Source organism: Lepidochelys kempii, chromosome 16, assembly GCF_965140265.1.
Source record: "Lepidochelys kempii isolate rLepKem1 chromosome 16, rLepKem1.hap2, whole genome shotgun sequence".
NCBI classification, from domain to species: Eukaryota; Metazoa; Chordata; order Testudines; family Cheloniidae; genus Lepidochelys; species Lepidochelys kempii.
Window position 1 is genome coordinate 26,715,701 of NC_133271.1, and position 17,395 is coordinate 26,733,095.

Sequence of the window (17,395 nt, forward strand, 5' to 3'; positions counted from 1 at the left end):
AGCAGTGGCTGGGGCTGTGTCAGACCCACCCCCAGAAACCTCCCCCAGCTGCAGGAAGCCCAGCATCCTCCCCTGCTTCCTGCCCCCATTGTTCCTCAGCTGCGGGGAGAGGGGTCACTGTACAGGCAGCTGTTCCCTCATCCACCCAACTCCTGTGCATCCGGACTTCCCATACCCAGACACCCCCACCAAGCCTCACCCTGTACACCCAGAACCCCCACTACCCCTCCATACCCGAACCCCACCCCACTGAATCTAAACCCCTTCATCTGAAGCCCCCTGCCTCCAGACCCCCACTCCTGCACCCTGACCACCTTTCAGTGAGCTCCCTGCACTCAAACCCCCACCCTGATGAGCCCCACCCCTGCACCACCTTGAGCCCCCACATCCAGACCCCCACACCACTGATCACCAATTAGCTGCACCCAGACCCCCACCCTGATGAGCTCCACTCCCCCAGCGCCCAGACCCCCTTGCTGAGACTCTGACACCACTCCACTGAGCCCCAGCCACTTTCACCTGGAAGCCCCTGCAGAATCCCATTGCCCCTGCACCTGGGGAACCCCCCCCCGCCCCCAACAAGCCTCTGTGTATCCAGATCCCCCCACACCTAGATCCCCACACTGAGCTGCCTGCACCCAGATTGTCCCACACAGAATCCTCTCACCCCACACCTGGATTCCGCCACAATGAGCCCCTCCACACTTGGATCTTGCCTGGTTCAGCCTGCTTGCCTCACACCTGGCCCAGAGAGGCATGGCCCCAGGGTGTTTCTGGGACAGGATTGGGTGCAGGGTTGGGTGCAGCTTCACCACTGAGTCTGTGTCCCCTGGGTGAAGGGTGGGGAGGCTGCACAGTGATCTCCCACCTTCTTGCAGCCAGTGGCCTATGCTCCCCACTGCCATGCTGGAGCCTCTGCATTTATTTATTGACAAATACAGCTTGTAGAATTTTAAAAAATTATGTGCAGAATTTTTAATTTTTTGGCACAGAATGCCCTCAGGAGTAATCATGTGTATGGCTAGGTATTAGCACGTGTGATGATTTACAAGTTAGTAGAACACAAATTTGGTTTTGATCACAGTTTCATAGTCTATGTAAATTTCAAACAATGGGTTTGTGCAAACATAGCCCAATGCTTTGTAAGGATGGTAAGTTTAAATAATTGGTTGGAAATGCTGTCATTTGTTGTCTTAGTGGAGTGAAACCAAAATAGCAGATCAGCAGGCATGTTTCTAGCTGTACTTGATATCATTGTTGACATAAGCAAAGGCCATATTTTTTTACTAGGCTTGTATCTTTCTTTTAAATGTTTCTTGAAATAACTTCCTTGAGATGATAACATCTGAACAGGAGAGTCCTGTGGTAGGCACACATTGCCATGTAGTACAGCAATTCCTTCTGGTCATTCTAGTGCTCTGAAATACGGATCCCCTAATTATAAAAGTTCTTGCACAAACATCCAGTTCTTACTCAGTAGGTGCTCTGTGAGGAGGCACTTATTTACAATTGCAGCTTTTGATTGTTTCTTTAAATAAGCACATGTTGAGTGTTTAAACAGTGAGACACCTTGTTTAAATTAGTCTTGGCGTATTCAGTTAGTACGAAAATTTGACTGTATATCAAAGAATAGCAGAATGAATCCACTGTCATTGGAGTGCATTTGTGTAGGGACAGAACAGGAGGAAAGCTTCCATAGTAAGATATTTACCAACCAAGTGGGGCAAATATTTGTGGCCAAATCTGTGTATTCTCCTCTTCTTCTGAGCTAACCTGAGAAGAAAAATCTATCTACCCAGAATCTGATTGTAACTATGGAGTAGAATTAGAATTCTCATACTATGCTCCCATAGAAAGTAAATTTAAAGAGTTGCCATGGCTCTGGAATATGAATGTTGGCTAATATAGTTCACTCTATACAACCTCCCAATTGCTCCTAATATTAGCAGGACATTTTTAGACTTATAATGAGTAAATGAAACAATACTTCATAGGATGCTGAAGCAGCTGTTGCCTAAACATTGTTGTACATACCTGACAAACCTTAGGCCAAAACTCTCTTCTCCAAACAGTATCTGTGACAGTTCTATTGCCCTACAAGTGTGGAATATGCAGTGCAGCACTTTAGAGGAGAAATTTGCCCTGTTATAATTTTGTTTGTAAAATCGTTATAATTTTAATAGCAGTGCATCCTAACCTGTAAACATGATATGACACAGCAAAACTCTTGATAAGCCTGTTCATCTTATTGAATAAAACAAACATTTTGATCACAGCCCACATGAGGAGTATGGTGGAAGAGCACCCTGTGTTCCATGTAAGTACAGATTTTTGGGAAAGGAAAGAAATGAAGCCGTAGAATATAATGGTTAAAAGAAAACACTCCCTGTAATTATTTTCCAATTTCCACATGACTGACCTTTTTTAACTAAATGCCAGTCGTTAATTAACCTAATTGTTTGTATAAATTATTGTACTTGAGTTAAAATCTAATTGTGGTTCTTCAGCCCAGAGTAATAAAATCAATTTCAGATAGTAGGGTAAGAGTCTTTAGGAGTTCTGGGGGTGGAAAAATTCACCCTTGGCTTTGATGTTTCAAAACCAATTACTGTGTCACTTTATGGGAAGATGAGTGTTTTTGCTCTTTTAGGGCACTTAAACTGTGAAAAAGAAAAGGAGTTCTTGTGGCACCTTAGAGACTAACTAATTTATTTGAGCATAAGTTTGATGCATCCGATGAAGTGAGTTGTAGCTCATGAAAGCTTATGCTCAAATTTTTAGTCTCTAAGGTGCCACTAGTACTCCTTTTCTTTTTGCGAATACAGACTAACACGGCAGCTACTCTGAAACCTGTCATTAAACTGGGAAAGTTGATGAAGATGACCTGGAGTTAAATTCACAACCATGTGCCTACTTGCATTAGGAGACTTTGACTGAACCTTATGGTATTGAGATAGTTTCATCTTGGCTGGAATTCATAACCACCCATATGTATATTTCACCAATGGTGTAGTCTTTTGAGAATTATCCTGGATTTTAACGCTCATTTAGCAATCCCTGGAACGCCTGTGATGGGGAAGTAGTTTAGACATGTATTAGAAGGTGTAGCAACAAAACATATTGCCAGCTACAAAGTGACATGGGGAAAAGGGGACAAAGGATGAAAGGACTGGATATTTTTTTAATTGAGAATTTATTATACAGAATTGTACTTTGTATATCCTAGTCTTTACTACAACCTGTCCTTTCATCTTCCCTATAGCTCCAGTGGAATAGCATTCCATTGTTGTTGTTCTGTATTTGTCAATGTGATGGTAGTTCCTGAAAGTGGTTTGACATTGATATACAAACTGTAATGCTCAACAATCTCTTAGCTCATGTATCTCAAAAATTCCAGCTGAGGAACATGGAGTTTTACAGTGTTTTGTGTGAGGAATATATGATATTTACATTATTTTTGGTTATAGTTCAGAATTGAGCAAACAGCTATAAACCTGGAAGGTATTTTTAAAAATACTTTTTAGTGTTGAGTTGTATATTTTAGTAACTTTTATTTCTGCCGATGTTGCAAAGAAGGAAGTGTAATCTGACTTGTCAACAAATATAAAGTCCAAAGAGATTCTATACTGCCCTGAACATAGTGCTAGCGAGCGGTACTGGACTGATCAATACGTTTTATCCGCAGAAGAGGTTAGGCCGTGGCAATAGTAGGTGGGACTGGCGTCTCACCTCAGAATGTAGTTTTCATATCCTGCTCAATCCTGGGCACCTTTGCTGGGATTGTCAACTATGGCCTCAATTGTAAATAATTTATATTTAAAGAATGAAAGTTTACACAGGATTGATTTACAGACTGGTCTAATTTTGTTTTATTTTGTTACAATAACTCAAAAATGGCTTAAGATATTGAATGTTAAAAATACTGTGCTTGGCATGCACAGCAACTTTTAGTTATTAATTTAGTTCTTAAACATTGGTTAGCACTCATGTTAATTATAGAAGAGGCCAGAATGGCTCTAGGGAGTAGTTCTTGGTCTGTGCAGTACATAATGCTTGTTATACTGTATATACCTGCCTAACCACATATTTACCTGATACTGCTCAAAAATAGGCTTCAATCTGTCCCTGGTGAAAATAATATGCAAAGTTGATTTGAGGGCAAGTAACTGGGGAGACAGCAGTTTGGGCCTAATTAGTTATTTACACAGGAGACCAGCACACTCTTTATTTCCTTTTTTCCTTATTTTAACTAACTAACCTAGATGCACTAGAAACATCAATGGAATTAGACGAAAAATGAATATATTGACAGATAAATGTGTGTCCATAGATTAAGGTTCAGTTCTTTGCACATCAGAAATAAGACCAAAAGTATTAGCATGTTTGCAGTTTTAAACTTGCTTCTTTCTGTGCAATTGTTCTGTAATAATCAGTGTTAACTAATGTGCTCAGATTTATGTTTGGGTTTTCTATGGGTAATATTTTTAAATGGGTAATACACAGAAATGCATAAGAAGTGAAAATGTTTGCCCGTGTTATGGAATGCAAATTTTGTTGCTGCAGTTACTACAGAAAAATTTAAATTCTTGCATGCTCAAATGAAGTATTAGATAAATTGACCGGTTTTATTTAATTTCATCTGAAAGTGTATGTTCCTTATGCCCATTGGACCTGTAAAACAATCTTATGAACTATTTGGGAGATCTGTTTGCGTTAACATGTAGTCGATCCATTTGATTCCATGAACAGTTTATTTTTGTAAACAGATACATTTTGTGGAACATTATGGATCTGTGCTGGGTTTTTTTCAGCCACACTGAATATTCACTGTTAGGTACTCTGCAAGGTGGTTTGAACTGTAAGTGATCTGAAGCAGAAAGGGGAAGTCGTGATCGAAGAGAGAAATTCAGCCTATTTCCATAAAGTAGAGGGTTTTTTTTGGCCTGCTGGCTTTTCATGCTCCCACGTAGAGTGCTTAGGTGCAATTATCAAGCCATAGAAAGTGCTATCTGTGAGTGAGAAAACAAGAGGGATGGAGAAATACATGCTCATGTTTTTGTCAGATTTGTCTAGTTCAGTGGCTGTTTTTATTTCTTTTGAAAAAGCAGAGGCATTTGACGTCATACCCATATCGCTGCACCTTGGCAGATTTTCAGATAGAGAAAAAGATTGGCCGTGGGCAATTCAGTGAAGTCTACAAAGCAACTTGCCTTCTGGACAGAAAAACCGTGGCATTAAAGAAAGTTCAGGTGAGCGTTTAAAATTGTAGTTTATTGTATTGCAGGTAAAAGGAAGATTTCTGAGATGTCTGCTTACTTTGCACAGATGTTACAGGTGAAGTCCTAGCTTCTCCTTGAGAATTCTCTCACCAGAGGAGCAGAAAGCTGTTTTAGAAGTCCTTTTTTACTTAATTGCCTTCATAAACATTAGTTATTTTGGCTCCCATATAGAGCAACCCCTTTAAAAGGTTCAATTTCATAAACACTAATTAAGAAGAATAAGGCCTATTTGAGGTATGTGAGTACTATCATACCCATTTTACAGATGGATACATGAAGACAGAGGTTAACTGATTTAATTAGTCACACAGTGAGTCAGTGGTATAAACTGGGAGTAGAACCGAAGCCCTGACTCTCTGCTTCCTCCTCCTAATTGCCTTCTTCAGGTATTCCATATAGGGCAGACAAATCCAGCTTCCATCTTGACCAGATTCGAGTTAATGTGTTTGTGCCGCCTAATCTTGACCCCTTGTGACCATTGCATCTAGGAATGGCTAGACACTTACAATATCACCAGTGTAAAAAGGATTGTCATTTCATACTACTATTAATTTTCCTTTATTTTTTGTTAGAATATGGTCATTTCGTTTTTGATTGATATGTATAAAAACAAAGGTTTTAATGAGCATAGCCATAAAATTAAGACTCTGGCTGCTTGACATGGGCTATCATACGAGAATATTGAGTGTGATGAAAGGCCGGATGACTGAAAAGGGGCAGATGGTTGAGGACATAAAGTTAGAGATGGAAACGCTGACTCACTGCTCTTCTCATCTGAGTCCTTAGTATTTAGAAGTAGAGGAGCAGCTGATATGATGAACAAAGATATTCAGTGGCCAGACTTTCATTGGTGGAACACAATTAAATAAAAAGAAATTATTTTACTTTCTACTATAATTAGTTATATTTGTGTAAAACAAAATTCCGAAGATGCGTCACACAAATATACTACAAACTTGGATTAAAATACCATACAGTGTTTAGAACAGTGTTTTTCTTGAAGAAATTTGCCTTTAATCCTTCAACATATCTTTTAAATTCCTATTACCAGTGACTTGCTCTCTGATTATTAGAGAATGAATATTAATACTAATTACTCTTAATTAATGGAGGGGAATCTGTGAAAAGAAAAACAACTTTGAATTGTTTAAAGAGAGAATAGAAATATATATATAAAATATTTCATGCATAATGTGAAAACAGTATTAAATTAAGTAACTGTTTTTTTAAGGTCACCAAATAGGCAAAACATCTACAAACTAAAATCTCATTTTCCCCACCATTTAGCATGTTGCCAAAAGGTGCTAATGTTAATTTTGCTGCTTCGTAGTGGTTTTAAAACAAAGAATATGTCAACCACATGCAAGTCTGGTGACTGCAATAGGACACTTACATTCATTAAGTTAAGGAAGAGCAAGAACACCAATGCTGTTTTAAAATCAGTAGAGCTTATCTGCTTTCTTGCCTTTTTTTTTAATATTTCACTTTTGTCTTATGTGGAAGATATTCGAAATGATGGATGCCAAGGCCAGACAGGATTGCATTAAAGAAATTGACCTTTTGAAGGTAAGAATTTCTACAGAGGCTTATTTTTACCTTTTCCCGTTCGAGAATATTTTGTTTTATATCCATACAGGCAGATTACTATTTGTCTTGGGTGACAAATCAAGTTAGATGACATATATTTACAATTCCTGTCTGGAATTTTGCAGTGGACCCCTCTTTGGTTGCAGGGTGTTTTATCTAACTATTTTCCATAGCAGTTTTGTGCAATACATGCCTTTTGGCCCACCTCTTGGTTCTTTTTAGTTTTCTAACCTTTAAAGCTCTAGGGTATCCATTCTGATCCTTTTTGCCTTATGTACAAGTATCTCTTTTCTCCTCCACAGATCTTGCACACAGCAAGGCAGGTGCATTGGCTGGGAGGTATTTTTTCTTCAAAGTGATTATGCATCACCTGCTGGCCAGGTTTTGGCCAGAGGGCATGTGCATTTCTATGTATTTGAGTCCACATGTCATGTGTGAACTGGAGTTATTTAAGTGCTGACGATGTATGGGTTGTTTCCACAGTACACGCATCCATCTTTTTCTCTACAGTAATAGAGGACAGAACAAGTTTAAATATGCCACAGACACTGCATGCTATTTTGGCACAAAGAGACAGGCTCTGCCAGTAGGTGATGAACAAAATAAAGTTTGGAAATTGGTGGCAGGAGAGTATCAGTGCAACTTGTCCCTGTGGGCACTCCCGACATTGGGTAGTGGTTCATTAATCAGGTAGTTTACATTCAATAGACTTTGCATGTAACCTCTGGTAAAAAAAAAACGCTTCGGCTTCTGCAATTGGATCATACTGTTGTTGCTGTCCTTTCATGACAAGGATGAGTTTCATAGTTTAGAGTACAAGGGTCTACCTTTCCAAAGGTAGCAGGGCAGGCAGGGATGGATAGAATCATAGAATATGAGGGTTGGAAGGGACCTCAGGAGGTCATCTAGTCCAACCCCCTGCTCAAAGCAGGACCAATCCCCAATTAAATCATCCCAGCCAGGGCTTTGTCAAGCCTGACCTTAAAAACTTCTAAGGAAGGAGATTCTACTACCTCCCTAGGTAACGCATTCCAGTGTTTCACCACCCTCTTAGTGAAAAAGTTTTTCCTAATATCCAACCTAAACCTCCCCCACTGCAACTTGAGACCATTACTCCTTGTCCTGTCCTCTTCTACCACTGAGAATAGTCTAGAACCATCCTCTCTGGAACCACCTCTCAGGTAGTTGAAAGCAGCTATCAAATCCCCCCTCATTCTTCTCTTCTGCAGACTAAACAATCCCAGTTCCCTCAGTCTCTCTTCATAAGTCATGTGTTCCAGACCCATAATCATTTTTGTTGCCCTTCGCTGGACTCTCTCCAATTTATCCACATCCTTCTTGTAGTGTGGGGCCCAAAACTGGACACAGTACTCCAGATGAGGCCTCACCAATGTCGAATAGAGGGGGACGATCATGTCCCTTGATCTGCTCGCTATGCCCCTACTTATACATCCCAAAATGCCATTGGCCTTCTTGGCAACAAGGGCACACTGCTGACTCATATCCAGCTTCTCGTCCACTGTCACCCCTAGGTCCTTTTCCACAGAACTGCTGCCTAGCCATTCGGTCCCTAGTCTGTAGCTGTGCATTGGGTTCTTCCGTCCTAAGTGCAGGACCCTGCACTTATCCTTATTGAACCTCATCAGATTTCTTTTGGCCCAATCCTCCAATTTGTCTAGGTCCCTCTGTATCCTATCCCTCCCCTCCAGCGTATCTACCACTCCTCCCAGTTTAGTATCATCCGCAAATTTGCTGAGAGTGCAATCCACACCATCCTCCAGATCATTTATGAAGATATTGAACAAAACCGGCCCCAGGACCGACCCCTGGGGCACTCCGCTTGACACCGGCTGCCAACTAGACATGGAGCCATTGATCACTACCTGTTGAGCCCGACAATCTAGCCAACTTTCCACCCACCTTATAGTGCATTCATCCAGCCCATACTTCTTTAACTTGCTGACAAGAATACTGTGGGAGACAGTGTCAAAAGCTTTGCTAAAGTCAAGAAACAGTACATCCACTGCTTTCCCTTCATCCACAGAACCAGAAGGCGATTAGATTAGAAGTTCATCATAGAAGGCGATTAGATTAGTCAGGCATGACCTTCCCTTGGTGAATCCATGCTGACTGTTCCTGATAACTTTCCTCTCATGTAAGTGCTTCAGGATTGATTCTTTGAGGACCTGCTCCATGATAACAGCTGTCAGTGTGAGTTTGTGTATACACAAAGTGTTTGCTTGAGGAGAACATCCCTCATTCGCTTAATGGTGGTAACAGCTGGAATTCACACAAGAGTTTATCCAACTGGAAGCCATCTTATTGCATCTCTGTTTACAGCTGCAAAATGGAATGTTAGTGTAGCAATAGGAATTAGCTCTTCCTCTGATGAATATCCGATATCATGTTACTACTGTAGGTGAAAGTCTGGTCAGCCTGTGGCATACATGTTATGGACATATAGTTAGAATTATAGCAAAGCTGTTTACATGTGCGGTTAGTCTAGCTGTTAAAGAGTTTGTAATGAAAAAGAAAATAATGCCGAACTTACTATTCACCAAGAGACTTTTGGATCCTGGCAATTCAGTTGTGGAATCTTATACAAGGATTGTTTAGTTGTGGGGCACTGTCATATGTTTGCACTGGACTTATTCAGGACAGTATGTGCAAATTTATCAAAATTAAATATCCGAGATGACAAGGGATCATAGATGGTTAATTATCATCCTACCCATATGAGATGACCAGAGGCAACTCCAAATCTTCCTGTGTAGAACTCACCAAGGAGCCAGATGTCAAGCTGTGAATACTGTACTGTCTGGGTTGTGAAAAGAGCAGTAAGAGATGGTATGATATGTTGGGATAATTAGCACTTTCCCATCCATTGTACTGCTTTTTGAAAAATAAATATACATACATAATTTCCTCCATTCTTAGCTCTGACTCTTCTTGTTCTCCCAAGTATCTCTTGTTATACATAGCCTCAACTGTCAGAATTGAGGGCCTGATCCAAATCCCTTTGAGATCAATGGGAGTTGGATCAGGCTGTAACTTAGCTGATATGTTTAAGTTGGGGAGCTTTACTGGTTCAAGATCAAGCAAGTCATGGTGTGTCCTGAAAAAATGTGACTGCTATCTTCCAAAGAGCAGCAAATATACCACTTTTGTAAATCCTAGGCCACAGAGACTTAGTCCGATTCTTTTTCCATAGCTGGAACTTCATCCCAGTAGCAAGTTGGCTCCGGTTATACAAGTAGACTAGATTTATTACTCGTTTGTATTTTGTTTCTTTAAATTGAATTGATTTATTTGAAAATATTACCAGCTAATATTCCACAGATGCACACATTACTCAAGATATATACTTTTATGAAGAAAAAGCCATTTTAGCTTGGAATTTATAATAACTTATGCTAACATGTCACTTATCTTTATGGAAAATTTTAACTGAATCATTTTTCTGGATTTTTTTAAGAATAATGCTAAATTTTAGCTTAAGTATTTTTGAATTCTGAGTAATCCTGCCAGGATAAATTAATGTGTGTCTTTGCTCGCTCTAAGCCAGCTAGGAATGAGATTTTTCTGATGAAAATCAGTGGGTTGAAATCTCTGTTGTAGAGGGGTTGCCTGCTCACTTAAGCCCAAAATGTAGCAGTAGATTTTTTAAAAATGTTTTACTCAAAAAATAAATCAACAAAATCTGTGCCTCTTTGAGGTTGGAAATGAATCTAGTCCAATTGATATTTTGTATCTGAATTGATTTTTCTGTCAATTTTACATTGAAACTTGTAGGAACACTGAGTAGGTATACCCTGCTTATGTGCAAATGTACTAATAGGGCTCCATGAATGTATTTTTGAAAAGTATTATAAGTATTTCAAATTAAACCTATTTTTTTTGTTCTTTAACATCATCCATTCTCCTTCAACGTTTGCAATTCAAGCATTTCAGCATTGTATTTGTGTATAAGAAACAGGAAGTGAAACTGACTAGAAAAGAGTGAAGGTGGATATTTGATTATCACTCTCCTATCTGAATGAAATGCAGGACATATACAAATTGCATAAGTGGTGACAAATAAGAAACTTAAAATTCTTTCATTTTAAAAACCACAGCCTTAGTAATGCAGGGAACTTCTTTTTAAATTATTTTTTCCTTTTCCTTTTCAGGAGATGCTGTAGTCTCCCAAGGTTTTTGCATTTTGATCCTTATTTATTGCCCCATGACAACATACTTTGAGTTGTGTTTTTTAGTTATTTGCTACATAAAACGACTATGAATTGGGGAGTTTTAATCATTACTCTCATAAGTCTCTCTCCTGTCTTGACAATATAAAGTCCTGGTTGAAAAATGCAGTAAAGAATAATCGTGCTGTGAACAGTCGTTGCTGGTTGAACACTTACATAGCCCCATCAAATAAGCTGGAGTTCAAAGTATGGTTTAAAAAGTCAGTTCAATAAATCATATTGTATTGCAAATGCACAAGGGATATATTAGTTGATACTGCCGATAGGGCACTTCTTTCAAATGTATATTAGTTTTCAAATGAAAGATCAAACAAAATATGACGGATTTTACCCATGATGTATATAAGTCAGCTTCTGAGAAATTGAACAAATCACAACTAAGAGTAATCAAAGTTCTAAATGTCAACTTGAGAAGCAGTTTTTAATGACATTGTACAGGTCAGCATTTTTTGATAATCTGATGCAGAGGCAAGTTCTATTCCCAAAAGGCTGTGAGGCAGAGTTGTTCAAGGCTTTGTTTAGAGACTAGGGAGGATTTTAAGAGGCCAGCTTCAGTACGTCTGTCAGTGTCAGCAACTGGAATGCACTTCACTCAGTGCTGTAAAGCTAATAACTTGTCAAATCAGTATTTGCAACTCATCTCTTGTTAATTGATAGCTCCCATGCTGGCTGTTCTTACAGCTACGTATAAATAACTAAAGGCCATTTTACAGAGGTGGTTCTTAGGAAAAGTTGTACTTCACATTTCAAAACTTGGCATAGGTCTACCGTACTTTGCAGTACAATTTGATTATGGTGCAGTGGACGTTTCTACACGTAAGGCATTAGGCAGAGCGAGCGCATGTTCTGAGAGAAGAGTAAGGTTTTAGCAGCATGACTCCAGTTTGTGTTGCAGAAGACATGTGATCTCCCTTGGCATGGCATGGAGAATTTCCCTGGAATTTTTTCTTTTAAACGTTTTTCCATTTTTTTTAACAAAAACTGAATATAATTGTTTTCATTAGATTAATGTGCAATATATTTCAGCAAAGTCAATGCTATTTTTTAAATGAGTAACTTAACATACAATATCCATGTGAACACCCCAGCTCCTAACATAACAATATTATGTAAAATTGAATAAATTCTGTCCTTTAAGTATTCTATTAGTTTTGAGAGAGGCAATTGTTTCTTTTACCTTAAATAAAAAGTTTTTAAAGTTTCTAAGGGTAACGGATTCAGTAAACTACTTAAACATGTGTAAAGTCCAATTCAAGTCAGTGTACTACTTGTGGGTCTATTGATACACAATAAATGTCTAACTGTAATGTTTTATCTGGAGCCTAGCCAAGTAACCAGTCTGGATACTTATATTTGTGAATTTTGTCCCATGATATCTACTGTTGTACACTAAGTTTCCGCCTCACTCCAGTATCTAGAATAATTTATGTGTAAACTACAAATTAAAACAATTTACCCAATTTTTTAATATACCAAGTTAGACTCCATACATTTTTTGTTGTTGAAGGAATTGGACAGGCTTGCTGTAGTGAATCTGTGTCAAAATGATTCTTTGCCTCTGCTTTCTTTTGATCAAAAATTCCTGTATCGATACTGAAATAAATGTTGTTTTGTGCTTAGTAGATTAATTGGAAAAACTTTCGCATTTGGGAAGTAATAAAAACTTCACTGGAGCTGCAAAAAATAGAATACCCCATCAAAAACCAGCTTAGTAAAAAGAGAGAGGTAAAACAGCTCAGTAATATGACTGTAATCAGCAGCAGGGAGCCAACCTGCTCACTCGTTTGGAGATGACTTGCTCTTCTGCATGCCTCTTGCTGACAGCATTGCTGTGCATACACATCAGGCATTAACTGCCATCAAATGTTTAGGTTGCATTAAAAAAATAAGAAAATGTCAATAACCCAAGCTAGGGCATTTTGTGCTGTTTTGTGTGTTTAAAGATTTGTGAGAATTAAGGTTATGCAGTTTCCTTCTGTCAAAAGATTAGAAATTTCAGGTAACCTCCTGCATTGCTTCCCTGCCACGAGCATGCACAAGTGTGAGGGCTACGCGGGGGTGGAGAGAGGGGCAGGATCTCAGCTTCAGTCAAGTCTCTTATAAAATCAGTCTGACTTCACTGGATGTTCTGGGGTGGTGGGCTTCAGAGATGTGTGGACTAAAGTGTCAAGAATTTTTTTTTTAAAACAAATCCCTCTATATAATCTCCATATGTTGGCGGGTGGGCTGGTCTGAGATGCTGGGTGGTGGAGTAGGGAACTTTTCCAGTTAGCTCTGTAGGAACAGCTTTAACAGACTCTAGAGGGATTGGTATTCAGCTCCTGCTGCTAGTAACAGAGGTTAAAAGGAGAATCATGGGAGACCCACCCACAAAGGTAGAAGTTAATCTCAACATATAAAAAGTTTTAAGGTATGAATCAAAAGACTAAGACATGGGTTGCTTGGAGAGAGTTCATGTGCTAAGCTTGCTGAGCCATCAGACACTACTGGGAGGCAAGTTCACAGGCAAGCCTGGCAGATCCTGGGAAGCCTGCGGCGGATGCACCCAACTCCAGTATTGGGTGGAGAGCAATGTCCGCAGGGAACATCTGACCCTCTTCAGTTGGAAGGGCAGTGGATCAGCACACGTGAAGGAAGACGTTTTTTAAAATATTCAGTTGCAATGTCTTGACTATTTTGAATTTTTTTTTTTTAAATTCAGCCTTGTGGGAATATTCTTCTCTTGATGCCTACACATGAATCCCATTAACACTAATGTGAGTTAGTGTCCAGGCATTGCAAAAGAGAATCTATCGCCTAATGTGCATACAGAGCAGAGTGATTAACATGGTGGCTTATAACAGTGTTTCTGTCGGCTCAGTTACCCGTGAAATAGATACACAGGAGTCACTACTGTCTGCTAGATGAAATGCCCATTTTTTATTTTTTAAATTTATTTTTATTGACTTTAGACTTACAAATAGAGAAATGCAATTCAGAAAGAGGCAAAGAGAGACTACAGAAAACAAGATACATACAGTATGTTCCACGTAATTACAGTTGTCAGTTTTGTTAGGAGAATCAGACATTAAAATATTAAAATTTGTGTTTTAATATGTTTTATATCTTAGTTTAGTCCTGGGAATAATGCATAACAAGATCAGAAAACAAGAGAAAAATATTATATATTAGCGTTCAAGTCCTCTCATGCTGCACTTGATAAAAAACAAAAGCTATTTAAATAAGTAAAATCTGGATTAACAATTATAATACAACAAACAAACAAGACAAAAAAGCCAAAGCACACAACTATACAGAATAGATGGTGAGCTTGTCTACCATAAGGTGGCAAATGATGGGAATACCCCTGAAATTCATTGTTGCCCTGCAATAGAAATGGAATACAGGCAAGTGGAATTCAAGATGTTTAGAATAGGTGTGGAATCATATAAATGTAGGGCTGGAAGGGACCTCTGGAAGTCATCTAGTCTAGCCCCCCCCATGCTAAGGGCAGGATTAACTGTATTTAAAGAATAATTTCCAGATGAAACTCAGCAGAATCAGTGTCTCAGGTAATATATACTTCCTCATGAATAATACTGTGCATGGAACAATATGGTGGCTTCCTTATGCTGGGCCTGATTAATAGGACTGGGGTCACGTGGAAACTAGATTTTGTTGTCTTTTGGAAGCAGTGTCACCTACTTCCTTTAGGATCAGACAGAAACGATAATGATGTTTCCTATATTTCCAGATGCATACATTGGGATTCTGTATTTCTTTCATCATAGATGGATGCATCTCAGGTATCTGCTCTCAAAAAGTTTTTTGGAGATGTTTTCCCATAACTTAGGGTACAGTATCAAAATTGTTTGGAAAGCCTAGAATCCACACATTTCCAGTCCACGCTTGGCTTTTCAGAGTTTGTAATCTTTCCTTCTGTTGAAGAGCTACTTTTGATTCAGTATTTTGTTAGTTAGGAGCTTCTCCTGTAGAATTGTCTACATAATGGTCTTCCGTGTCAGGTATGCAAGAATTTCAGACAGCTTTTCTGATACTGATTCCATCTTTGCATCCCAGAAGATGCAGATTTTTTGTAAAACGTGTAGGGCAGAAATGATTTCTGAAGAAGTCCACTTTCTCACGTGCTGTACTTCCTAAGGAACGCAGTGATGGCAGTGAACATATTAATGCTACAGGACAAGTGGTTTACATAGTAGCCCCATCTAGCCACACATTTAACCCAAAATGATGATGATGGTAGTTGGCGTCACTCCCGACAGTGGGAGTGCTCACATGGATAAAGGTGGGCACCTGCACAAGTGTTGGTAGGTTCGGTACCTTCATCTGTAGTGATCATAGCAAACCTTTAATTGTGGCAAAATTAATATTTCACTGGGTTTATTCAATATCCAGTACAGGCAAAAAGGTCTGAAATGAGATCCAAGTTGCTTTTTTCCGCCCTCCATGAACTAAATTATAATTGTTTAAATCTGCAGTTGTTTTACTCTCTCTTCTGAAAAAGATCTGTACATTAAAAAAATAAATGTAAAAGTAGTTATTAAATAGAAAAGGCTCTGAGTAAATACAAACATAGTAAAAGCCTAGGGTTAAATTAAATAAAGGGCAAGACTTAATGTTTTTAATATTAATAGATAAAACTGGGATTAGATATATACTTTTAAAATGACAGGTTTCAGAGTAACAGCCGTGTTAGTCTGTATTCGCAAAAAGAAAAGGAGGACTTGTGGCACCTTAGAGACTAACCAATTTATTTGAGCATGAGCTTTCGTGAGCTGAGCTGTAGCTCACGAAAGCTCATGCTCAAATAAATTGGTTAGTCTCTAAGGTGCCACAAGTCCTCCTTTTCTTTTTACTTTTAAAATGGTGAGGGTTACTAAAGCATAAACGTAAAAATAATTTGTAAGTAAATGAAAAGACTAGGATTGAATATATTTTGAAAATGGTATGGGTTCAAATTTTTAAAATAAGGCTACGGGTTAAATACACTAAAATAATAGGCAAGGATTAAAAATATTTTTAACAGATAGAAGAGATGGGTATGGTTAAATATAACACATTAGAAAAAGGCAAGATTTTTCATATTCTAGTGTTAATTATAAATCAACAGAAAAAAGCTAGGATTAAATGCAAAAATATACACCTGATAAAGGCATTGTTCAAATTGTGTTTTTTAAATTAATCAAGATTTAACCATAAATACAGCTTTAAAAGAAAAAGCTAGAACTAACAAGCAGTATGTAATCTGTATGTTGTAGTCCAGGGGTAGTCAATTATTTTTTGGCAAGGTCCAAATTTCTTGGTCAAGGTCAAGACTCCAGAGAAAATAATAATTAAAAAGCCAATGATGATAAGCCAATAAAAAGATTTTGGGGTCCGTTCAGAAATGTCTGGCGGTCCAGATTTGGCCTGTGGTCCGCTATTGACTACCCCTGTTGTAGACCTTCCCCGGTCCTTTGTATTTTTTGGTGGCAGGGACAATGTCTGCTTGTATGTTTGTAAAGCACCTAGCAAGATGGTACACGGATCCTGAATGGGGACTTGAAGCTCTACTATAACAAACATCTTAGTAGTGTGGTGGGGCTTGATATTAATTTTTTTTTTTTTAAGTCCCACTAATAGTAGGTTCAGACCAAGTTTCTCCCAAGATCATGATGTTAAACCCTGATTATCTGAACCTGCAACAGAAAAGACCATTTGACTTCAACTATGGAACTAATTGCTCTTTGCAAAAGACTGCTTGGTTTTCTTATTCGTCTGGTACACGTGAGATATAATCTGAATTGTGTTTCCGCACACACCCTTGTTTGTATAAGGACGCGCAGCAAACGCCATAGCCTTGCCTTTCGTTAAGGACGCTGCTGCGGAACAGTTGCAGGAATGAACGCTGATGGGCAGTCTGCGTTGGGTCGCTATTACTGAAGCACCGTTCGTGTACTGTACATTCACTTTGCGCGCTCTCTCCCTCTCTGCAGCAACTGAACCACCCCAATATCATTAAGTATTTGGATTCTTTTATCGAAGACAATGAACTGAACATTGTCCTGGAACTGGCAGATGCAGGTGATCTCTCTCAGATGATTAAGGTAAGGACACACCAATTCTTGAGGCAAAATAGGGGTGTCACATTTATTTGGGAAGTTCAGGGGACCGATACAAGCAGATCTATACTAGAAACTTTGGGGCCCGATTCCCCTCTTGCTTGCTTGCATGCAGGAGGTCCTTTCAATGAAGATTTCAACAAGCTCTTAAACCAGAACTGTTTCCTAATTGAAAACATAA

The 17,395-nt window shown here is 38.9% G+C and overlaps 1 protein-coding gene across 7 annotated transcripts in view; it reads left to right on the forward strand.

Moving 5' to 3' along the window:
- NEK6 (NIMA related kinase 6) overlaps positions 1–17,395 on the forward strand; it is a 107,287-nt gene that overhangs the window by 51,144 nt on the left and 38,748 nt on the right. For 6 of the 7 annotated variants that reach the window (XM_073314021.1, XM_073314017.1, XM_073314018.1 and 3 more), the window contains 3 exons: positions 5,106–5,249; positions 6,783–6,845; positions 17,089–17,199. In XM_073314021.1, coding sequence (XP_073170122.1) covers positions 5,106–5,249; positions 6,783–6,845; positions 17,089–17,199 — 318 coding nt within the window. The remainder of the gene's footprint in view (positions 1–5,105; positions 5,250–6,782; positions 6,846–17,088; positions 17,200–17,395) is intronic. The other variant, XM_073314020.1, reaches the window with a different exon arrangement.